The sequence below is a fragment of the Heptranchias perlo genome, chromosome 1, assembly GCF_035084215.1.
Source record: "Heptranchias perlo isolate sHepPer1 chromosome 1, sHepPer1.hap1, whole genome shotgun sequence".
NCBI classification, from domain to species: Eukaryota; Metazoa; Chordata; class Chondrichthyes; order Hexanchiformes; family Hexanchidae; genus Heptranchias; species Heptranchias perlo.
In genome coordinates, this window is record NC_090325.1 from 134,199,974 (window position 1) to 134,225,361 (window position 25,388).

Sequence of the window (25,388 nt, forward strand, 5' to 3'; positions counted from 1 at the left end):
AATCTGTCAACTGGTGCGGCCACAACTGCAGCCTCAGAGCAGGGCGAGGACAGCATTGCCTGTGGCTGTCAAGGTCACCCTGGTGCTGAATTTCTATGGCTCAGGAGCATTTCCAGCCCCTGCTGGCGACATGTGCAACATCTCGCAGTGTGCAGTGCACTGCTGCATAAGGGAGGTCACAGATGCACTGAGGAACAGGTTCTTCACCTTCCCTCTCCACAGAGACAAGCAGAACGAGCGAGCACGGGGGTTCGCCCGTGTTGCTGGCTTCCCCATGGTGCAGGTGCCTTTGACTGCACACATATTGCCCTGCGTGTCCCGCACATCAACTCAGCCGTCTTCATCAACCAAAAGGCTTCCACTCACTCAACGTGCAGCCGGTGTGCGACCACATGCATCAATTCATGGAGGTCGATGCCCACTACCCTGGGAGCAATCACGACGCCTTCGTCATGCGGCAGTCCAACGTGCCAGCTATCTGTCACCCGACTCGGCAAGTCAAACGCTGGCTACTGGGCGACAAGGGCTATCCCCTCATGCCTTGGCTCATGACACCAGTCAGGAACCCAAGCACTCGTGCTGAGCAGGCCTATAATGAGAGCCATGCTTCCACACGCAACATCGTGGAGCACACCATAGGCATCCTCAAACAATGCTTCCGCTGCCTGGTGGAGTCCTGCAGTACTCCCCTGAGTGGGTGAGCAGATTTGTGATGGTCTGCTGTATGATGCACAACCTAGCCATCATGTGGGACCAGCCTTTGCCATCAATGATTGGAGAAGACCCTGTGCCAGAGGTGGAGGAGGAGGAGGCTGAGGAGGAAGAGGCTGAGGAGGAGGAGGAGGAGGAGGAAGAAGCTGCTGAAGAGGCGGTGGAGCCGGAAGAGGAAGCGGAGGAAGAGGCAAGAGTGCAACAGAAACCACACGCCTTGTCTGAAAGAGCTCTGCGTGCTCGCCTGATCCGTGCCCGCTATCAATAATTTGAAGTACATCCCCCAACTCGCCAACAGTCCTACATTCCCCACCTTTCCGCTCCCACAAGACAATCAAATTGCCCTCCATCTGATTACACATTGGTGTCCGTCTCAGCTCATTGCATAAATAAAAACCACCACCAAATGCAAAATCAAAGTCTCATTTATCAATGAATAAATGAAATTATGCAAACACAACAGAACTATTCACCTGTGTGCATTCCCTTAGTGCCTTTTGTTCGTGTGCCTTTACCTTTCCTAGTGCTCCTATGAGGTGCTTCCCCAGTGGCTGGAGCATGGGTGGTGGGAGGCTGCTGGCCTTCAATGGAGGAGCCATTGTGCACTGGCTTTCTGGTAGGTTTTCCAGTGCCCCAAGCATTTGGTGGTGTATGCCCATCAACCATCTTCTGTAGCCTGGCCCATCGAAGTCCTCATCTGACTCCTCTGCAGCAGAACTAGTGAGCGATCTCGCACTCCAACGAACTGGCACCTGTGGTATCCGTTCCCCCCGCCCTGGCTTCTGCGCACTTGTGCTCGGTGTCTCACCATGTGCAGATCCCTCCTCTAACCTAACCTCTAAAGGACACGTAATATCAGTCTCTGAGCTGGTGGAAGCAAGTGTCAGATCAAGTGATTATGTGGCTTCACCTCCTCCCACTCCTCCTCGGACGATGCCGCCACGTGTTCTTGGGTATCTGCAATGACAAAGGGAAACAGGTTGAGTTGTGGAGTGGGGAGAGGAGCAAGAAAGACGTTTGTGCTGACAGCATCTGCAGCACACACATCTTACTTAAGATTATGGGAGGAGGGAGATGTGGAAAAGGAGAAGGAGCATTAGATATGCAGAGGCCCCCTTCATCACGACCTCCAGCGCGGCATGTTGTGACGGCTGCAGCGACAGCCTGCCCATTGATCCTAAGCACTGTCTCCTCTAGGAGGTGAGGACGTGTAAATGTGTCCATCCACCCTCAGGTCCCTCCTGCTGCTGGCTGTTATGCGCCACCTTCTCCTGCAAGACAGAGGACAGTGTGTCAGTGAGTGTCCTGCAAGGTGTGTGGGTGATGTGCCTGTCGTGGTCATCTAGCTGCCACTTTGTGTGACTGGTGAGTGGTGGTTGTGTGGCCTGCAAGTGTGGTACTATGTGCGGGTGAGATGCAGCATGCCGAGTGCAGCATTGCGTATGGATGGGCAATGTTTGTTGGTGGGTGGGTGACGGGGAGTGTGATGCATGGAGCAGTGGTGCAGTTGGTAGGATGTGCCACTTGACACTTACATTCACTCACCTTGACCACTCGTGTCAAATCACTCAACTTCTTTTGGCACTGCACCCATGTGCGTGGTGCAATGATCCTGGCGTTGACTTCCTGCGCCACAGCCTGCCAGTGCCTGCGAAGCTGCAGTCTGGAGGGTCTCCGGCCACCCTGCGGGTACATGTTGGCCCTCCTTTCATCCACGTCTTCCACCAGGGCCTCCAGAGCATCATCAGAGAAGCGTGGAGCCCTCTCTCGTGCCAGTCCTGCTAGTTTGGTGGCCATCTTTCCCTCCTCCAAGTAAGCTGTGTACCTGCCATTTGAAATGTGCACTTGCACCTTTAAGAGGTGCAGGCTGCTGATGACGTGCGCTGTGCACGCCCCATTTCCAACTTGCTCATTCTCCGTGCAGCCAGCACAAAGAGCGATGCTGAGAGGCTGCACGAAGAATGAGCAAGTTGGAAATGGGACGTGCACAGCGCACGTGGAACTATTTGAATGGTCATATTAATATGCTTTATTTAAAGAAATGGAGTGTCCAGGAGTAATTACCCTGACAGATAATATTTACCCTAACATGTGTCCCAAGATGTTGGGTTTTTCTTTTGAATCAATTTGTTTCATGGATACCCTCATTTACGAGACTCCTGCAAGTGCTGCCTGCGTAGGGTTCATTGGGCGCATCATGCTACCCCGACCCAAAAACGACCCTCATCAAATTTTCCCCCCGTATTGTTTTAATAAAAAATTTGAACATTTGAAGCTGAGGGAGTGCAATCAATTGCCTGGTAATTTATTAGACTCCTATGATGCCTTTAAAATTGAACTCCCCCCACGCCCCCATCCCCACCGCATAGCAACACTGAATGCCGGTAATGTACAACAAGCCACTACCTCTGATGTTTCTGTGTGGAGATGCTGCAAGGATATCCTCTTGGCCTATATCATTTTGATCAGTCTGGATTTCAGTCTGTGTCAAAATGGATGTTTGTAGTTTTCTACGGAGGAGTCTCGTAAATGAGGGTATCCATGAAACAAATTGATTCAAAAGAAAAACCCAACATCTTGGGACACATGTTAGGGTAAATATTATCTGTCAGGGTAATTACTCCTGGACACTCCATTTCTTTAAATAAAGCATATTAATATGACCATTTAAATAGTTCCAATTTTATTGAAGCAGATTTATAAAAATAACACAGCTTTTCAGTTTTTTTTGTTAACCACCTGACCAGTATCACAATCTATTAATAATGAGGATATTTTGATACCATAGGATCCCTAATTCATTGATTATTCATTGGTTATTAATTACTCAAAAAGAAAAATGAATTCCAAGCTCCTCCCAATTAAATATCATTAAATATAATTTTCCAATCCTCTCTGGCTACAGGTGGGTGCCGGAGGACTGGAGATCTGCTAATGTTGTACCGTTGTTTAAAAAGGGGGAAAGGGGTAGACCGAGTAATTACAGGCCAGTCAGCCTAACCTTGGTGGTAGGCAAATTATTGGAAACAATTCTGAGGGACAGTATTAATCGTCATTTAGAAATGATGTGGAGATGCCGGTGATGGACTGGGGTTGACAATTGTAAACAATTTTACAACACCAAGTTATAGTCCAACAATTTTATTTTTAATCCCACAAGCTTTCGGAGGCTTCCTCCTTCCACCACCTGAGGAAGGAGGAAGCCTCCGAAAGCTTGTGGGATTAAAAATAAAATTGTTGGACTATAACTTGGTGTTGTAAAAGTCATTTAGAAAGGCACGGAGTAATCCCGAACAGTCAGCATAGATTTGTTAAGGGAAGGTCGAGTCTGAATAACTTGATTAAAGTTTTTGAGGAGGTAACGAGGGTCGATGAGGGCAGCGTTTGATGTAGTCTACATGAATTTTAGCAAGGCTTTTGACAGGGTCCCACATGGCAGACTGGTCAGAAAAGTGAAAGCACATGGGATCCAAAGGAAAGTGACAAGTTAGATCCAAAATTGGCTCAGTGGCAGGAAGCAAAGGGTAATAGTCGACAGGTGTTTTTGTGACTGGAAGGCTGTTTCCACAGTGCTCAGTACTAGGTCCCTTGTTTTTTGTGGTATATATTAATGATTTAGACTTAAATGTAGGGGGCATGATCAGGAAATTTGCAGATGATACAAAAATTGGCCGTGTGATTGATGGTGAGGAGGAAAGCTGTAGACTGCAGGAAGATATCAATGAACTGGTCAGGTGGGCAGAAAAATGGGAAATGGAATTCAATCTGGAGAAGTGTGAGGTAATGCATTTGGGGAGGGCAAATAAGGCAAGGGAATACACAATAAATGGAAGAATACTGAGAGGTGTAGGGGAATAGAGGGACCTTGGAGTGCATGTCCACAGATCCCTGAAGGTAGCAGGACAGGTAGATAAGGTGGTTAAGACGGCATACGGGATACTTTCCTGTATTAACTGAGGTATAGCATATAAGAGCAGGAAGGTTATGCTAGAACTGTATAAAACACTAGTTAGGCCACAGCTTGAGTACTGCGTACAGTTCTGGTCACTACATTGCAGGAAAGATGTGATTGCGCTAGCAGGGGTACAGAGGAGATTTACAAGGATGTTGCCAGGACTGGAGAATTTTAGCTCTGAGGGAAGATTGGATAGGCTGGGGTTATTTTCTTTGAAACAGAGGAGGCTGAGGGGAGATTTAATTGAAGTGTATAAAATTATGAGGGGCCAACATAGAGTGGATAGGAAGGACCTATTTCCCTTAGCAGAGGGGTCAATAACCCGTGGGCATAGATTAAAGTAATTAGTAGAAGGATTAGAGAGGAGCTGAGGAAAAATGTTTTCACCCAGAGGGTGGTAGGGGTCTGGAACTCACTGCCTGAAAGGGTGGTAGAGGCAGAAACCCTCATCACATTTAAAAGGTGCTTGGATGTGCACTTGAAATGCCGTAACCTACAAGGCTATGGACCAAGAGCTGGAAAGTGGGATTAGGCTGGCAGTGCTTTTACAGCCAGCACAGACATGATGGGCCGAATGGCCTCCTGCTGAGCCATAAATTTCTATGATTCTATGAAATAAGGAATTAAGGCACTGAATAACTATGTGAACCCAAGTGCTTTACCAAAAGTTTGCTTAATTCATGTGTGTGCATCCAGCTACTGAAGGTGAGTCCAAAACCTTGGATTCTTGAAGAAGAAATCCAAGGGGCAGACAGAATTAGCTGCAAATATATAGTTGGTGCTGAATAAATCCAGTGCTGCAATTGAAGGTCATAGAGATTAAGAATTGACAAGTGGATGCAAGGGATCCTAGTAGATGCTAAGAATGAGAAGAATACTTGAGTTTATAAATAGAAGTCAGGAAACCAGTGAAAATAGATGTAATAAATGTTCAGTTGGGCAACATTGAATTGATCTGAATTACAGTGTGCCTTCTCTTTCAAATCATACACATAGGGGAAAATGTTCCATTTTGAATTGATTTCCAATTCCAAGGGAACATTTTGTTGGGCATGCCTGGGCACAGCGAATATCAGAGAATCGGACAGGTCGGAGTGCATGCCTGTGTAGGAACTCACCTGATTTTTCTTCTATTTAAATTAATGAAAGGAAAATCAGACAGGTTTCTCTAGAGGTGTGCGCTCCAATGCATGCAATTATCTCACATTCACTGCACCCAGAAGATCTAGTGCACTTGGGTGGAGACCCAGAAAAATCTCCCCTCTAATATAATCTTTAATATAACCCCTCACCACCACAGACTATGGTATTGTTAAACCCAGCCCCTAGCTCTGTTCTTATCAAAATCAACCCCTTACTTTGAACAACCCCATTTCATATCAGCCAACAGAGAAGGCAACTTTCATCGTATCACTCAATGCTGCATTCCGTCCAAGCCCCAGAGGTGAAAGGCCAATATCTAACCCAATACACCACTATTTAAATAAAAATACTTTTTATTAAAAGAAAAGCACATTCATCTCTATTACAGAACAGTTAATCACTATTTTTGTTCCTATCACTGAATTACAACTTAAAGAATTCCTACCAGTAGAATCACTGACCGAGAAATTGTGCCCAAAGTTGGCAGAGCAATGGCTCTGTTACAGCCATGTTCTCCACGGAATAACGGGGTGATTCACCAACAAGCAGTAGTGCCTGTAGATGCTCAAACTTGAATTCTGGGTTTGGATCTGAGCATTAATCACATGTAGAATTTGCTCATTCCACAACTTCAGAAACCTAATTAAATGCCCAACAAAGATAGTTATATGAAAAAAATCTAAAGAAATTCACATGTGACATCACAGAAAGTAATAAAGCCTTCTAATATTATTGTTCTCATAGGGACATTTTAAATGTATTTTTGAACTTATTTTTTCCTATGAGGTTTGAACAGAAAGCACAGTGGAGAACTATGATTTATGGAGTGTCTTTCGATATATTCCTCAATTTGTATCTATTTATAGAAACCTGAATTTGCTTTCCATGATACAATAAACAATTTAATGATTCTGTTCTTTGTTTCTTATCTAGCTTTTCATTGCAATATTTAAATTGGAAAACACTTTAGTTGGAAATTAGCCATCTGTTACTTACTTGCCTCTTCAAGTTGCAAGTTCTTTGAAGTGATTCTGTATATATCTTTCAAATTGGTTTCATCCAACTGGAGCTAGTGCTGTTATTTTGTAAGCACTGTGGTGCTACTTCACAGTATTTTCATCTGATCTCTCAGGTCTTCACATGGAAGTACCTCATGTGAAAAAATAAAAGCTTTGTTCATAATATGGTGAAGCTCTGGTTGAGCACAGCGAATCAGAAAGATAAGCACAAAAACAAATCAAGAGGGTTTGCACCCTAAAGCCACTAATAAATTTTGAATGGTTTTCTCGGTTTTTAGTACTGTCAATTTGAACTAATTGAAACCTGTAGATAAGCCTTCTAGTATCATAATTTATAAAAAAGATGTCACGGCCATCAATGCGAAAGGAACGTCTGTCAATCTTTGGAATGTGTGTTTAAAAATCTTGCCTTATAAAATAGATAGGCCCTGAAATTACATGGTGTTCCAGCAGTCTCCTGCCACACATCCAGTGGAGGTGTGCCGGAACAGCCGGGACCCGAATACACCAGATCCAGACCTTGCGTTGCTTTTTCTGGGTTGGCATTGTGGAGCAGAACCCCTGCCTAAACCTACCACCCTATCAATGTAAGGGAGCTGGTCCAGGGGAGGGGACTCCCTAAGTTGGGGGTGCCCACTCCTAGGCCCTCAGTTGGGACCTTGTGTACATTCAGCGCATGTACGCCTGGTCTCATATACATACCTGTCCGATCCCGGCAGAAGTAGGTCCCACTTGGGAGTCCAGGCCGGAGTTGGGACCAAGGCCCCCAAAGATTAGGGGCTAATCAAATTTTGGCGAGGAGAGTTTGAAGTGCCCATCCCCCCCCCCCACACACCTTTGTAAAGAGGCTGTGGTGACACTCAGATTCTCTTCATGTGTGGAGTGGGGGGGGGGGGGAGCAGCACACCTCTACCCCCCGCCCCCCCCCCCCCCCCAGGCTGGGCAGCTATCACCGATGTTTCAGGGATCTTCGAGGGCATTGTACCACCAAACATCCCCCTCACAGAGGAATTTCCCTAGGCCCTGCAAACTTTAACAAGATAAGTAGCGAAGATCCATGGTAGGTGGAAACCCAGACTATCTTGCCTGGATTTTCTAGGCTATACAATAAGCAGGAAAACAAATTATATTGGCCCAGAGTTTCCACTAGATTGTGCTGGCTTTTTCAGCATAATTTGGCTGAATCAGCGCAAAACTTTGCTGGCTAAAAAAAAATGTGCTGAAAGTAGCCCTGCCCACAAAACCGGCTACACCAGTCCTACTCGAAACAAAGAGGATGGTGAGTTTCCGCCGATTGCGCCCGCCTGCGGCCATTTGAGGAGGGTTTTAAAATTAAGCTAGTTTTCTTAGGCGCAAAGGCACAAGTAGGCATGATTTAAATGTTTTTAAATATAAAAAAATATAAATTTATTGAGAAACTGACTAGTGTACACCGATGAAAGTAGTAAATGCTTCAGTATAGTTTTTTTGAATCATTTTCAGTGATTTTAAATCAGGTTACTCACAGGCAGAGGACTGGACACTTTTATTAAAATTGCTTATTTTTAGTGATTAAACCCATTTTCAGCTGTAGTAATAAAACTGCACCAGGTTACCATTCTTAAATACATCACTTAAATACATCTAATATTTTTGATTGGAAAAAAAATAAACGATTACGCTTTGTTAAGCTGCCGAATCGCGCTGATTCATGGCAGATTTTATGTTTGTGATTAAGTTAATGCTTTTTAGCGGAGACTCGGCACCCAAATGGCGATTGAGCCCAAAATGGAAACTCCAAGCCATTATGTTCAGCTAATTGTTTCCACTAGGCTCAAATACTTTGCTAGTTTTGTAATTAAAGAAAAATCTTAGTCTGTACAAAATCCCACCATAGTCTCGGTTTTCATTTTATGAACAAATACGTTAATTTTACCACAGGGAGAATAATCAGGAAGGTGTAGATGTTTTGGAAATCTCGGGAGTAAGACATTTTACATCATAACTACCTCATAGATCTAGCTTAGCATTTTTGTCTTTGATCATCTGGAAACCTTTTCAGGTAACATGTTGAATTCATTCCAGATCCTCCCTGCCAGATGGAACTGAGCAATATTCAAAGACAACAAGGGGGAAAGAAACTCCTCGGTGAGCTCTAAATTATTATTTTGAACCAGCTTTTAATTTAAACAATGGAAATAATGTGAAAAGAAATAAACCAACAAAACTTCGAAAAATAATTTACCAATTGTTACAAAGTATGTTTAATTTTGCATTACTTTTAGTCTTTTTCAACATATTGATCGGACAATGTATATTTTTCTGAAAAGCTAAAGTAAAGATGAAATATAGCATGTTACAATTATTTGTTGCACATTTTAAATGGATTGTATTATGCATTTTATTCAAATATTAAGTGCTTATTATTGCAACATACATACTAGTATTTTTGTTTCAATAGTACTTTTTTGTTAATATTTAGAACAAATATTTGCTGGATTTTATTTATTTGAACTTATTGGTCACCACAATGATGCACCAGGTGCTTGTGTTGAATCAATGATTACTCTTTTTTTTAAATTCAAGATTTATTTGAGATTTACAACTGCCAACCACCAATTGTTGCAACGTAAATTGGGTGGTTGGTGGGAGTTCACTTTGCATCCTGATTCTCTCCACTACTCCTGGCCAGCTCTTTCTTTTCCCTTTGCAAGTCCCTTAAAAATTCTTCTCTTTGACTGTGCCTTAAGTGTCTCTACCCTCACAAATTTCCTTTTGATATTCAGCCTCCATTTTTCCACCTTCTTAAGCACTCTGATACATTTCTTTTACATGAAGAGTGCAAATAGTTGTTGATTATGTGGCAAATAACAGAAAACCTGCAAATAGCCAATGCCAATTGTTTTTAAATGAATTCAGTAAATGAAAATACTCATCAAAATAATATATGCTCAAGTGATTGAGGTGCATAGGGTTTCCTTGTTGGTGTCAGCATTACTTGTGTATAAGTAGTTGAACCGGCCAAAAGCCAGCTCAAGGTGTACACCAGTGAGCCTTACTGATACTTCTGAAGAAAGCACAGCCATCTGTGTTTGTGGATATGAGTCCATTTATGTTCAGAACCAGCACATAAAGGTTCCTTGATTCTGATGGTTCACTGACAAAATGACTTCCAATATGCTGAAGCATGGTGAGGTAAGATATTAGACCAAGACTAGTAACCCTTACATGGTGACTTTGATCTTGACCAGGATATAATGAAAGGGGTGGAAGCTAGATATTTTCTAGGAAAGGGAGGGGAAATTGAAGAACAAATGTTCCTGTATCTCCTAGAAGCTAGATACCACAGATAAGGAGGTATGTGAATAATATAATCCCTTTGCATGGTGCCTTCTTTGCAAACAATCTAGTTTACCTTCTCTATGAGATAGAAGTCCTTCTAGAGAATACATGATCCAGTAATGGCTACATTTTCTCTAATATCAGGTCACCCTTTTCATGGGATTTTGACAATTAAAATTCCCTTAAATAGTTGACATTCATAGATAATTATGATGCCATAAAAAGAGAAATTTGAGAGTATATATGTAATTTAGATGACATTTGACTATCTCTGGCCATTATAACTTCCTTTCAAGAAGACAAAGATGGATGATTAAAGAGTAAAAAAGCTCCAGTCTATGATGCATGCTGTCATGATTAGTGTCATCATCAGCTAATGAAAGGCAGCATTAGAGTGGACAATTGCAAAAATTTATATCAAATCTTTGGTCTGATAAACAAATGAGGAGTACATTGGATTGCAGAAATGATGACCTAGATATTAGCCTGGAGATTACAGTGAGCAATGTTATTTCCTGAACTCTAAATGTACTTGTATCAATTTCCACTCTTCAGTTTTACAGAAAAATTAACCTGTTTATTTTAAATAAGTTAACACTTCCGTTAAAGCTACAGAGAGGGATTTGAAATGAATATGCTAAAGTCACAGCAATTTCCAGGCTATTCTCAGTAGATGGTAATAGGTTACTGCTGGGGATAAAATCTGCTCCATGGCTACTTTGCACAGCTAGTGGCAACCACCAGATTCATTATTTAAATATTCTGCTGGAGGTTCATGTCTAAACAAATATTAAAGAGGATTGAGAGACTTGGTTGACCTTATCACGGCTGATATTAGAAGAATGGAAAATTGGGAGCCACCCGAAAATTCTGCAGCCATGTACCAAATTATCTCATTCCTTTCCCTCCATGGTAAGGTACCACTGCGAGTGTTAATGCCAGAATTGTTTAACCCAAAGGTTACTTTTTTAAAATTCGTTCACGGGATGTGGGCGTCGCTGGCGAGGCCAGCATTTATTGCCCATCCCTAATTGCCCTCGAGAAGGTGGTGGTGAGCCGCCTTCTTGAACCGCTGCAGTCCGTGTGGTGACGGTTCTCCCACAGTGCTATTAGGAAGGGAGTTCCAGGATTTTGACCCAGCGACAATGAAGGAACGGCGATATATTTCCAAGTCGGGATGGTGTGTGACTTGGAGGGGAACGTGCAGGTGGTGTTGTTCCCATGTACCTGATGCTCTTGTCCTTCCACGTGGTAGAGGTCGCGGGTTTGGGAGGTGCTGTCAAAGAAGCCTTGGCGAGTTGCTGCAGTGCATCCTGTGGATGGTGCACACTGCAGCCACAGTGCGCCGGTGGTGAAGGGAGTGAATGTTTAGGGTGGTGGATGGGGTGCCAATCAAGCGGGCTGCTTTATCTTGGATGGTGTCGAGCTTCTTGAGTGTTGTTGGAGCTGCACTCATCCAGGCAAGTGGAGAGTATTCCATCACACTCCTGACTTGTGCCTTGTAGATGGTGGAAAGGCTTTGGGGAGTCAGGAGGTGAGTCACTCGCCGCAGAATACCCAGCCTCTGACCTGCTCTCGTAGCCACAGTATTTATATGGCTGGTCCAGTTAAGTTTCTGGTCAATGGTGACCCCCAGGATGTTGATGGTGGGGGATTCGGTGATGGTAATGCCGTTGAACGTCAAGGGGAGGTGGTTAGACTCTCTCTTGTTGGAGATGGTCATTTGCCTGGCACTTATCTGGCGCGAATGTTACTTGCCACTTATGAGCCCAAGCCTGGATGTTGTCCAGGTCTTGCTGCATGCAGGCTCGGACTGCTTCATTATCTGAGGGATTGCGAATGGAACTGAACACTGTGCAGTCATCAGCGAACATCCCCATTTCTGACCTTATGATGGAGGGAAGGTCATTGATGAAGCATCTGAAGATGGTTGGGCCATGGACACTGCCCTGAGGAACTCCTGCAGCAATGTCCTGGGGCTGAGATGATTGGCCTCCAACAACCACTACCATCTTCCTTTGTGCTAGGTATGACTCCAGCCATTGGAGAGTTTTCCCCCTGATTCCCATTGATTCCAGTTTTACTAGGGCTCCTTGGTGCCACACTCGGTCAAATGCTGCCTTGATGTCAAGGGCAGTCACTCTCACCTCACCTCTGGAATTCAGCTCTTTTGTCCATGTTTGGACCAAGGCTGTAATGAGGTCTGGAGCCGAGTGGTCCTGGCGGAACCCAAACTGAGCATCGGTGAGCAGGTTATTGGTGAGTACGTGCTGCTTGATAGCACTTTCAACGACACCTTCCATCACTTTGCTGATGATTGAGAGTAGACTGATGGGGCGGTAATTGGCCGGATTGGATTTGTCCTGCTTTTTGTGGACAGGACATACCTGGGCAATTTTCCACATTGTCGGGTAGATGCCAGTGTTGTAGCTGTACTGGAACAGCTTGGCTAGAGGCGCAGCTAGTTCTGGAGCACAAGTCTTCAGCACTACAGCTGGGATGTTGTCGGGGCCCATAGCCTTTGCTGTATCCAGTGCACTCAGACGTTTCTTGATATCACGTGGAGTGAATCGAATTGGCCGAAGACTGGCTTCCATGATGGTGGGGATATCGGGAGGAGGCTGAGATGGATCATCCACTCGGCACTTCTGGCTGAAGATGGTTGCAAACGCTTCAGCCTTGTCTTTTGCACTCACGTGCTGGACTCCGCCGTCATTGAGGATGGGGATGTGTTGCAGAGCCTCCTCCTCCCGTTAGTTGTTTAATTGTCCACCACCATTCACGACTGGATGTGGCAGGACTGCAGAGCTTTGATCTGATTCGTTGGTTGTGGAATCGCTTAGCTCTGTCTATAGCATGTTGCTTCCGCTGTTTAGCATGCATGTAGTCCTGAGTTGTAGCTTCACACCTCATTTTTTTTAGGTACGCCTGGTGCTGCTCCTGGCATGCTCTTCTACACTCCTCATTGAACCAGGGTTGATCCCCTGGCTTGTTGGTAATGGTAGAGTGAGGAATATGCCAGGCCACTGAGGTTACAGATTGTGGTGGAATACAATTCTGCTGCTGCTGATGGCCCACAGCGCCTCATGGATGCCCAGTTTTTAGCTGCTAGATCCATTCTGAATCTATCCCATTTAGCACGGTGGTAGAGCCACACAACACGTTGGATGGTGTCCTCAGTGCGAAGACTGGACTTCATCTCCACGAGGACTGTGCGGTGGTCACTCCTACCAATACTGTCATGAACAGATGCATTTGCGACAGGTAGATTGGTGAGGACGAGGTCAAGTAAGTTTTTCCCTCGTGTTGGTTCGCTCACCACCTGCCGCAGGCCCAGTCTAGCAGCTATGTCCTTCAGGACTCGGCCAGTAGTGGTGCTACCGAGCCACTCTTGGTGATGGACATTGAAGTCCCCCACCCAGAGTACATTTTGTGCCCTTGCTACCCTCAGTGCTTCCTCCAAGTGGTGCTCAACATGGAGGAGGACTGATTCATCAGCTGAGGGAGGATGGTAGGTGGTAATCAGCAGGAGGTTTCCTTGCCCATGTTTGACCTGATGCCATGAGATCTCATGGGGTCCAGAGTCAATGTTGAGGACTCCCAGGCCCACTCCCTCCTGACTGTATATCACTGTACCACCACCTCTGATGGGTCTGTCCTGCCGGTGGGACAGGACATACCCAGGGATGGTGATGGAAGAGTCTGGGACGTTGGCTGAAAGATATGATTCTGTGAGTATGGCTATGTCAGGCTGTTGCTTGACTCGTCTGTGGGACAGCTCTCCCAATTTTGGCACAAGTCCCCAGATCTTAGTGAGGAGGACCTTGCAGGGTCGACTGGGCTTGGTGTTTTGCCGTTGTCGTGTCCGGTGCCTAGTGGTCCGTCCGGTTTTATTCTTGTTATGACTTTTCGTAGCGAGATTTTACAACTGAGTGGCTTGCTAGGCCATTTCAGAGGGCAATTAAGAATCAACCACATTGCTGTGGGTCTGGAGTCACATATAGGCCAGACCAGGTAAGGACGGCAGGTTTCCTTCCCTAAAGGACATTAGTGAACCAGATGGGTTTTTATGACAATCCGGTAGTTTCATGGCCATCGTTACTAATACTAGTATTTTAATTCCAGATTTTCATTTAATTAATTGAATTTAAATTCACCAGCTGCCATGGTGGGATTTGAATTCATGACTGTGGATTTTAGTCCAGGCCTCTGGATTACTAGCCCAGTAACATAACCACTATGCTACCGTACCCGGTAGGCCAGTACCTTCAAGTAAATAACACTCAAATATCACTTGGCATTGAGAAGAAAATTGCTCACAGATTTTATAAATACTCTTAATAGTAAATACTGAGAAAATATTCTGTATTATTACTTTAGATGCAGCAACCCCTTATTACAAGCGCCTTGAAATTTATTTGGTTCATAATTGAATTAACTTTTAGCTAGCGAGCAGTCAAGGCAATTCCAGGCTCACGAGTCCTTCTAGTTTTTTTGAGACTTCAGATCACGCATAAGATATTGTAACAAAGCCTCTTTTTACTATTTTATCTTTACATTTACATTACTGGGGTAATTTTTCAAGAATGCACTGGTATCAGGGACCTTGTCTACCAACAGTGCTTATTGGACAATGGCAGGCAATGGGCTCACAATTTCTGATATGCTGGTGTTGGATGAGGTTCCTTGCTCAGAAAATTACCCCCCCCAGTTCTAAGTAATGTGTTATATTTTAACCTTTCTGCACTTTTCTTGTTTTTAAGCTTAATCATTAAGTTACTTGAATCCTCTTCTAAATGGGACCCATTATCTTCTGGGACTGGAACGTGCATCATTGAAATGTGACCATTGGCTGCCTATAAATCAATTCCAAGGGTTGTTTCTTCAACTAATGAAGACTCATAGAACTGTCGTTTAATCTCGTTTTGTTACTGAAGTGACCAGATCAAAACTATGAACTTTTTTTTCAAACATGAGATTGAGTGCGGTAGCCACACATCAGATAGAGCAGGGAGCAGGCGCAACTATCTCAATCGCTGCATCCAGAGTGTTAAATTAGTGCCAATGTTCTCATGCATTCTTCATGACATGTATTTGGTTACTATAGGAATTTTTCTTCCGACCTGTGATGAAGATGGTTATTATAAAGCCACACAGTGTCATGGCAGTGTGGGACAATGCTGGTGTGTTGACCGATATGGGAATGAAATGGGAGGATCAAGATCAAGTGGATCTCCAGACTGTGGTATGCACTAAAACCAAAGAAAGACTTTTAGTCCCCGATGCTAATATTTCAAACACCTGCAATATTTAAAAATCTGTAAATCACATGTTTACTTATTTTAAGTATTAACTGACATTTTCATAAGCTGATGCGAAGCTATTTTTCTCTTGTGGTGGTGCAAAAGTACTCATCACAACAGTTCTAGTTATTGTGAAATTGTCTTTGAATACTGCTAATTACGAGTAATTTTCTGTTTTTATCAATTACAAATTTATGATTTTGTCAAAATCCCTGTCCAGTTGCATCTTGGTTAAATTAGAGAATGTGAAACTCTTTGGGCCCGATGTTACCAGGGCTGCAGGTTCTCGGCGGGGGGGCTTTTGGGCGAAATGAGTCAGCCACCCGCGCGATCGTAGCATAATTGGATCCACTTACCTTGTCTTTCGGGTTCCTCACTGCTGATCTGCGTGTCGGGCGGGCTGCGCATGTGCAGTAAGATTTGTCAGCTGGAGGAGCTCTATTTAAAGGGGCAGTCCTCCACTGACAGATGCTGCAACAAATAGAAAAAAGTACAGCATGGAGCAGCCCAGGGGGAAGGCTGCTCCCAGTTTAATGATGCCTCACTCCAGGTATCAATACACGGGGTGAGGAGGAGGGGGAGGACAGAGATCTTTCCCCCCGGCGGGCGGGAGGAAGCGGCCTGCCTCTGCCACCAGGAAGGCCTGGCTCGAGGTGGCAGAGGAGGTCACCTGCACCACCAACATATCGCCCATCTGCATACAGTGCAGGAGGCGCTCCAATGACCTCAGAAGGTCAGCCAAAGTGAGTACACTTACTCTTTCCCCTACACTCCGTCTGCCACATCACCGCCCCCACCCCACATCTCCTTCAGCACTGCCAACACTACTCTGTCACATCATCCCTCATACCCACTCAAACCTCATCCTCACCTTACCTGCACCTACTCACCTCGCCAGTACTCATCCCGCCACTACCACTCAACCCAATCCTCATACAATCCCATGGCTCTATCTCATACTCACCCTCTCGTGCATCTCATTCATGGCCAGCCTCACTCAACCTGCCACTACCTGTGCTGCAGCCACAGGGCATGCATCACATATGTGCAGTAGGCAGCGTAAGGCAAACGTGTAGTGAGCATGAAGGGGATGCACAAGGGTGTTTGAGGGTTTGTCATGGTTGTTACTTATATTGAATTTCTGACCAACTCACATTACATATTATATTGGCACCACTACTGCCATGTCTTCACGAATCTTGTCTGGTTTGTGCAATTATGCCCTCTCCTGAGGATCACTATGAAGACCCACAACTGATGCCACCCATTGTGTCACTGCAGAGTGGGTGCAGGTGTATTTGCAGGGCACTTTTGCGCAGACGACTGAGAGACGTCGGCGATGTCCCTGGTTGCACCCTGGAAGGATGCGGAGGAGAAGTTGTTGAGGGCAGTGGTGACTTTGACAGCGACAGGTAAGAAGATGGTGCCCGGGCCAGCCAGGAGCAGCTCGGCATGAAGGAGGCTGCAGATGTCCACGACTACATGTCGAGTGACTCTGAGCCTCCGTGTGCACTGCTGCTCAGAGAGGTCCAGGAAGCTGTGCCTCAGTCTATGGACCCTGTGGCGAGGATAGTGCCCTCTGCGACGCATCTCTCTCTGCGGTAGCCCTCCCTCCTGCTCCTCCCTCCTGCTGTACAGGTGGATGTGTCACAGCACTCTCTTGTGGAGCTCCACGTGTCAGAGGTGGACGGCGTGGATGGCGAGGCTGGTGATGCTGTTCGCCCTCCGAGGAGGTCATGACTGCAGCTACGGCGGCCCCCATCCGGAAGATGTACATCTAAGGGGGTCCGCAAGGTAGGTACATGTCTCTAGACCCCGGGGTAAGTGTGCAAGTTGGTGACTTTGATTGTCAGGAGGAGGGTGGTGGAGGCCAGACTTTGTCCCAAGTGACAGAGTGGCCTCCTGCAATGGGTAAGGGTCTCCCCCCACCAACCTGTCAAATGGACCTTTGCAGCTGCCACAGGCTGACAGCTGCAACAGGTCCATTTGAACTGGGAGTGTTTCCCCCAGTGTGGGAAACAGTCCCAGTTTGCTCTAAAATCCCACCCCTCCTCACATAATCCATTAATCAGGTCAGTTAATGACCTGAACAAACAAAATAAATACTGTCAAGTGGAACCCCGCTGGCTTTAATTGCCTGCGGGATTCCCACCAGCGGGGCTGCGCGCGCACGCCGGTGCGTGAGTGGGGAACCCGGAAGTGCGCGGGTTTGAGGCGGGCTCTGGTCTCGCTCCGGGATTTCCCGATTTTCGGGGTCCCCCTGCCAGGAATGCACCCGCTGGCGGGTGCTAAAATGCTGCCCTTTATAGCTAAAAAAACAACAAAAACAAAAGGCTAGACTAATGCCATTTGCAGTTTGTTCAAATCATAGTATAGGTTAAGGCCTGTGAGAGGATTAATTGACTGTTTCAGCAGAGTTAAATGTGCTTGGCTCCAGGAACACGCAGCACTTTCCTGACCATTAGTTTGTTGTGGAAACGTGGAGCCACCAAAATACACCAGAGAACCTGCACCTAATATCATAGGCAAGAGTGAGAAAGTGATTTACATTCCAGGGGAATGAAGCACACTATTCTCAAAGAGGTAACCAGAGACTATAATTAAAATATGTACATAATGCAGTGAATAAATAGTTATGTGGGCTATGACTTCTTGTTCATTTCCTTCAATGGAAATCCATTGGTTGCATCCTACTACTACTGATCAATGTCAGGACTCCCTCAGTTTTGGGGCATTAATATTCACCAGTGTACACCACATTGCTATTGTAGTATCACTCGCAACAGCATAAAGCACAAGAAATAGCAGCATTTATTGTCTTTTTGGGAACAATTGAATTGAATGAGAACCCTGGCTGATATTTTTTCACCTCCATTGCTCAGGCCGTGGAAGCCAATTGTAGCACCCTCACTACTGCAACAGCTAATTAACCACAGACCAGAAATCAAACACAGTGAGGGTTAAATTCGATAACCCCCTGATCCGGGCCGGGGGGGTTGCAGTGCACAATTAACCTGCGCCCAGTCGTTGAGGTGCAGGCAGCATGTGAGATTCGTGCTGCCTGGTCATTTACCTGATATCTGCGAGCAGCCAGGCCTTGCTGCGCTGTTGAGTGGCTTCTCACCTGCAGGTGGGCTCCGAAATCACACCACATAAAGGCAGCCTGCATCTCTTATTTGCAAAATATAAGATACGGGTCTGAACAGAGATCAGACATCGCACTTGTGAAACATAGATGCAGGTCCCGTCCCTATGTTTACAAACTGTTGAGTTATGTTAAAACATTGAATAAAGGTTGCGCACTATTAAATTCCACATCCTCCAATCTGCACGCCAGACCTCACCAATCTGCCAATCTGAGTTTGTAACAGACCTGCGAGAGTACCAAGGTTCTTTGATGATGCACTGGAGGCCTTGGTGCAAGAGGTGGACAGAAGGAGGGGCATCCTATATCCACAGGGGGGGCAAGAGGCCCTCCAGACATATGTTCCCGAGGCAGTGGGAGGCAGTAGGGGACGAAATCAGTGCCAGGCACATAGCACCGCAAATATGGATGCAGTGCAGGAAGAATTTCAATGCTTTGTCATGAGTGGTTAAGGTTGTGAGGTCAACTGTCAAGTGGCATCTCCTACCAACTGCAACATTAGCCGCATCCACTGCTACATGTACTACACCCCCATCACCCACATACCAACAAACTCTTACAATCAGTACTCAACTTTTCCAATCAGATGCTTCCTCTCACTCTCACACATTACCACTGTTGCAAACTGCACACCCACAACTCACAGGTCATACACACTGGCAGCTATTCAACCATGACAGGCACATCACCCAAACATCCTGCAAAACACTCACTGACACACGTCCAGCTTTCTTGCAGGAGAAGGTGGCAGTGGCTCCATGGAACATGAACCTGCTGTCCTCTCTCAGGATGACAACATTTCTGTCGCACCCCTGCCACTCTGCCAGTGCTCTTGCTGTTGACTGACAGCTAGCCAGCGCACTCCCTGTAGAGTATTGAAATTTTATTATAGGAAGATAGGAACAGGAGTAGGCCATTTAGCCCCTCGAGCCTGTTCCGCCATTCAGTGAGATCATGGCTGATCTGTGACCTAACTCCATATCCCTGCCTTAGCCCCATATCCCTTAATACCTTTGGTTAACTAAAATCTATCAGTCTCTTATTTAAAATTAACAATTGAGCTAGCATCAACTGCCATTTGCAGAAGAGTGTTCCAAACTTCTACCACCTTTTGTGTGTAGAAGCGTTTCCTAACTTCACTCCTGCAAGTCCTGGCTCTAATTTTTAGGCAATGTCCCCTAGTCCTAGTATTCAAGTATAGGAGACATCCAAAACAGGTACAAATGCATCAGCAGCCAGAAGCGATAATCCATCAACTAACCTGTAAATCCTGAATGATCCCTTTAAATTGCGCTAGTTGGGGGTCCTCCATGCTGTTTACGACCTGTTCAGCTGTGCGAGGTTAAGACCGTTAAAATCGTATCTGTCCCTTTAAATCAGCATTGCAAAGTGATCTAACGCATATTCTCCTTACTTTACATACAGCCGGCGTTCGTTATCTGCGCAGACGCAAGTGCCTTTACCAAGTTGGCACCTGGCGCCTGTCACTCTAGAAGCATGCGCGCACATTCCGGATGCCATTTTGGGTCCTTAGGAGGCAGCGTAGGGCCTATAAAACTGACAATTTATAGCCCAGGATCTTCATGGCTCAGCACTGCACTATATGGTGCATTTACTCACTGAGCAATGTGGAGAGACCCACTCCCCAATCTATTTTTAAGATGCGTAAAGTATAACAAATTATTATTTTACTTAAACTACAATTATGTTCGTGATGTTTCTGACACTAAGGAGATTAGCATTGCGCTTTCTACATCAAGGTTATCAGCACAAAGAAGCAAATCATTATTGTCTTATTGGCTTTATTAATAGAGCCTTGATTCTTGGCTTTATAAGCACAGGCATAGAGTACAAAAGCAAGGAAGATAAACTAAACATTTTTAAAACACTGGTTAGGCCCAGTATTGTCTCCAATTCTGGGCACCATACTTTAGGAAGAATGTCAAGACCTTAGAGAGGTTGTAGAAAAGATTTACTAGAATAGTAAAGGGATGAGGGACTTCAGTTATGTGGAGAGACTGGAAGAAGCTGGGGTTGTTCTCCTTAGAACAGAGAAGGTTAGTAGATTTGATAGAGGTGTTCGAAATCATGAAGGGTTTTGATAGAGTAAATAAGGAGAAACTGTTTCCAGTGGCAGAAGGGTCAGTAACCAGAGGACACAGATTTAATGTAATTGGCAAAAGAACCAGAGGTGATATGAGGGAAAAAAAATTTACAAGTTGTTATGAGCTAGAATACACTGCCTGAAATGGCGATCGAAGCAGATTCAATAGCAACTTTCAAAAGGGAATTAGATAAATACTTGAAGGGAAAAAATTTGTAAGGCTATGGGAAAAGAGCAGGGGTGTGGGACTAATTGGATAGCTCTCCCAAAGAGCCGGCAGAGGCACAGTGGGCCAAATGGCCTCCTTCTGTGCTGTATCATTCTATGATTAGGGCATATATTTTCACAATTAAATATTTTGTTGGTGGTTTATTTTCTAGGCGGTGATATAGAGATATCAGGTGACTTTGGCAGTGGTGACTTCCATGAGTGGTCAGATGATGAGGACGATGAGGAAGATATCAATGATGAGGAAGAAGAAGATGAAGTTGACAATGAAGATGATGAAGATGATGATGATGAATATGATGTAGGTGGCTACATATGGTAGTCTGGAAATGTCATGAACTTTAATATTTTGCACGTTTCTATAGTGAAATCTCATGAGTTACTAGACACATTAAAAATGAACAAAAGATATTTCGGTCAGCGTGTATATTTTGTACAATTATACCCTCAAACATGGTTACTCCAGAAATAGGTCTACATCCCTTAAAAATTGTTGCAGTACTTCTTTACTCTATCATTTTTGAAAGCGTAAATTAAAAATTGTAATCCAAACCAGCTAAGAGAAATACAATTGTAGAACAAGTGAGAAAACCTCAATTTTTGTTTGAAAATCAATTTCCTTTAAATTGTATTCTGTCATTGTACATAGTTGCATTGTGATGCAGTAAATCTAGGCTTCTCCTCCACAAATGACTTGTGTACACTGCTGATTGGTATTGACCCTGAAACCACTAGTCACAGCATTGATGTGCAATTTTTTTGGAAACTCTTGGTTATTCAGACTGCAAAGGTTAAAATATGCTTATGCCATCAATATATAAACAAAAAAATGATTTTAGTCAATACTTAGTCAACTTTTACATATGAACAAATGCTATTTCTTCAGAGTTATGTGGTGGAGTTTGCAGCAGTTAGAATTTTTAGATAGCGGTGGTTTATGGCAACAAAACATTCTTGCCGTACCTCTACCTAAACATAGTTAAGAATGTGGATGCCTTGACTACCTGAGTGATATTTTTTCTTTTTTCTTCCATTGAAATTTAATCATCTCCTTAAAGGTATATATAATTTCAATTACTATTTTAAAATGAATAGAAGTCACATTCTGATGTGCCTTTCAACTTAGAAATAGAAATATTTTTTGTTTGTGAACTAAAGATAGGAGTTCAGGTAATATTTAAGCACACCTGATCACAGCATAAGTACTGCAGCTGCAAACATGGGATCAGAGAAAAATAATTTTAAATCATTAATTTTTCGATAGTTAATGGCAGTCATCATATGGACTATAAGTATATACCAGTAACGTGTAGCAGTAGCACTTAAAAATTTTGCTATAGACTAAATTGCCCTGTATTTATGTTAGCATGTTAATTGATTGTATCGACACGTTGGAATTCCACCGCCTTGATGCATACTGGAGTTGAGACTTTTAAGTCTTTTGTCAACTAAAATCATCATTGTTTGTAGTTACTAACATAACTTTACACTGTGTGCTGTTTATTTAGAACATTTGATTGTTGGTCTTAAATGTTTCTCCTGAAATCTGGACTAAAGGAAAATCATGAATAATATAACTCATTTTAATTAATTTTTCCTTATAGACTGAATTTGCATTATAAAATGAAAAAGCTATGCTGCGTTTTTTTTTACTGTTTATGTATAGTTTGCAATAATAAAGGACTCCTGTAACCAACTACACTGATTAGTATTATTTCAATTACATAATGTGAATGTTCTTTCTAGTAATCTGAAAAACTCACCTTTCTAGAGAAAACGTTATGCTGTACTTCTTGTTTGTTTTGCCAATCTCAAGAAAGCAGATTTAAAGGACAAATTATACTACAGGTAGCAGTCTGAGACTGGGATATGTGGGCTGCAAGGCAGAGATAGCCGACCCTAGCTACATCACTGGTTCCTGTTTTGCTCTCTGACTAGGAACAGAATCCTCTACGTATATGCTTATATGCATGTACACAGCTCCGCTCACTGGCTTCCAAATGTTAGTTAAACTTTAACTTATGAGAGATCTGACTGTCCCATTGTCTCAGTGCTAATTTAAAAAGTATTGAAAACAAAGTTTAAAAAATCTCTATGCAGTCCAGCTGGTGTGAAAGCCCAGAGGTTCTGGTTCGACCTCCTAGATGTGGTGTGAAATTTCTTCTTTTAATCATAGGATCATACAGAAGGAGGCCATTTGACTCAACATACCTGTGCCAACTCTTTGAAAGAGCTATCTAATTAGCCCCACTCTTTCCCCATAGTCCTGCAATTTTCTACCCTTCAAGTATTTATCCAATTCCCTTTTGAAACTTACTATTGAATCTGCTTCCACCACCGTTTCCGGCAATGCATTCCAGATCATAACAACTCGCTGCATAAAATAACTTCTCATCTTCCCTCTGGTTCTTTTGCCAATTACCTTCAATCTGTTATTAATAATTAATTAATATTAATTACCTTCAATCTGTTAATAAAATTAATATTCATTCTCGAGATGTGGACGTAGCTGGCAAGGCTGACAGTTATTGCTCGTTCCTAGTAGCCCTTGAGAAGGTGGCGGCGGGCCTTCTTCTTGAACTACTGCAGTGCATGTGATGAATGTGCTCCCATAATGCTATTAGGTGAGGAGTACCAGGATTTTGACCCAGCAACAAAGAAGGAATGGTGATATATGTCCACGGCAGGTTAGTGCGTGACTTGGAGAGGAACTTAGAGGTGATGGTGTTCCCATGCACCTACATCCCTTGTCCTTCTAAGTGGTGGAGGTTGCGGGTTTGCGAAGCGCAGTACAGACCGGAATCAGAATGCCAACAACTTTTGAGTTATACTTCCAGTTTTGCAATAGTGTGCATCCAAAACCACTTTACTTCAACACATACCAGAAGTAGAGCCAGGCTATTAAATCGTTTTGTTTACAGAAGAGCTTTTCTTTTCATGGGCCAGTTAGTTTCTTACCCCGGAGTCTTGGGGGCTACAAGTATATCAATGTTCCCATTAATTTGCATGTATTACCATTAACTATTGAAAAATTAATGATTTTAAATGATTTTGCAGCACCAGGCGTACCTAAAGATGAGGTGCCAACCTGGTGAAGCTACATCACAGGACTACATACATGCTATAGACTGAACTAAGTGATTCCACAACCAATGGATCAGATCATAGCTCTGCAGTCCTGCCACATCCAGTCATGAATGGTGGTGGATTCACTCCACGTAATATCAAAAAAAAGCTGAGTGCACTGGATACAGCAAAGGCTATGGGCCCCGGTAACATCCCAGCCGTAGTGCTGAAGCCTTGTGCTCCAGAACTAGCCGCACCTCTAGCCAAGCTGTTCCAGTACAGTTACAACACTGGCATCTACTCAACAATGTGGAATATTGCCCAGGTATCTCCTGTCCACAAAAAGCAGGACAAATCCAATCCGGCCAATTATCGCCCCATCAGTCTAGTCTCAATCATCAACAAAGTGATGGAAGGTGTCGTTGAAAGTGCTATCAAGCGGCACTTATTCACCAATAACCTGCTCACCGATGCTCAGTTTGGGTTCCACCAGGACAACTTAGCTCTTGACCTCATTACAGCCTTGGTCCAAACATGGACAAAAGAGCTGAATTTCGGAGGTGAGGTGAGAGTGACTGCCCTTGACATCAAGGCAGCATTTGACCGAGTGTGGCAACAAGGAGCCCTAGTAAAATTGAAGTCAATGGGAATCAGGGGGAAAACTCTCCAGTGGCTGGAGTCATACCTAGCACAAAGGAAGATGATAGTGGTTGTTGGAGGCCAATCATCTCAGCCCCAGAACATTGCTGCAGGAGTTCCTTAGGGCAGTGTCCTAGTCCCAACCATCTTCAGCTGCTTCATCAATGACCTTCCCTCCATCATAAGATCAGAAATGGGGATGTTCACTGATGATTGCACAGTGTGCAGTTCCATTCACAACCCCTCAGATAATGAAGCAGACCGTGCCCACATGCAGCAAGACCTGGACAACATCCAGGCTTGGGCTGATAAGTGGCAACTAACTTTCATGCCAGACAAGTGCCAGGCAATGACCATCTCCAAGAAGAGAGAGTCTAACCACCTGCCCATGACATTCAACGGCATTACCATTGCCGAATCCCCGACCATCAACATCCTGGGGGTCACCATTGACCAGAAACTTAACTGGACCAGCCATATAAATACTGTGGCTACAAGAGCAGGTCAGAGGCTGGGTATTCTGCGGCGAGTGACTCACCTCCTGACTCCCCAAAGCCTTTCCACCATCTCCAGGACAAGTCAGGAGTGTGATGGAATACTCTCCACTTGCTTGGATGAGTGCAGCTCTAACAACACTCAAGAACCTCAAAACCATCCAGGACAAAGCAGCCCATTTGATTGGCACCCCATCCACCAACCTAAACATTCACTCCCTTCACCACCGGCGCACAGTGGCTGCAATGTGTACCATCTA

The 25,388-nt window shown here is 44.3% G+C and overlaps 1 protein-coding gene across 3 annotated transcripts in view; it reads left to right on the forward strand.

Moving 5' to 3' along the window:
- Nucleotides 1–22,625, forward strand: part of spock3 (SPARC (osteonectin), cwcv and kazal like domains proteoglycan 3) — a 565,624-nt gene extending 542,999 nt beyond the window's left edge. For all 3 annotated transcript variants that reach the window (XM_067991144.1, XM_067991135.1, XM_067991152.1), the window contains 3 exons: nucleotides 8,893–8,955; nucleotides 15,257–15,394; nucleotides 21,082–22,625. In XM_067991144.1, the coding sequence (XP_067847245.1) occupies nucleotides 8,893–8,955; nucleotides 15,257–15,394; nucleotides 21,082–21,251 (371 nt within the window). In that variant the 3' untranslated portion in view covers nucleotides 21,252–22,625. The remainder of the gene's footprint in view (nucleotides 1–8,892; nucleotides 8,956–15,256; nucleotides 15,395–21,081) is intronic.
- Nucleotides 22,626–25,388: the final 2,763 nt, after the last annotated feature.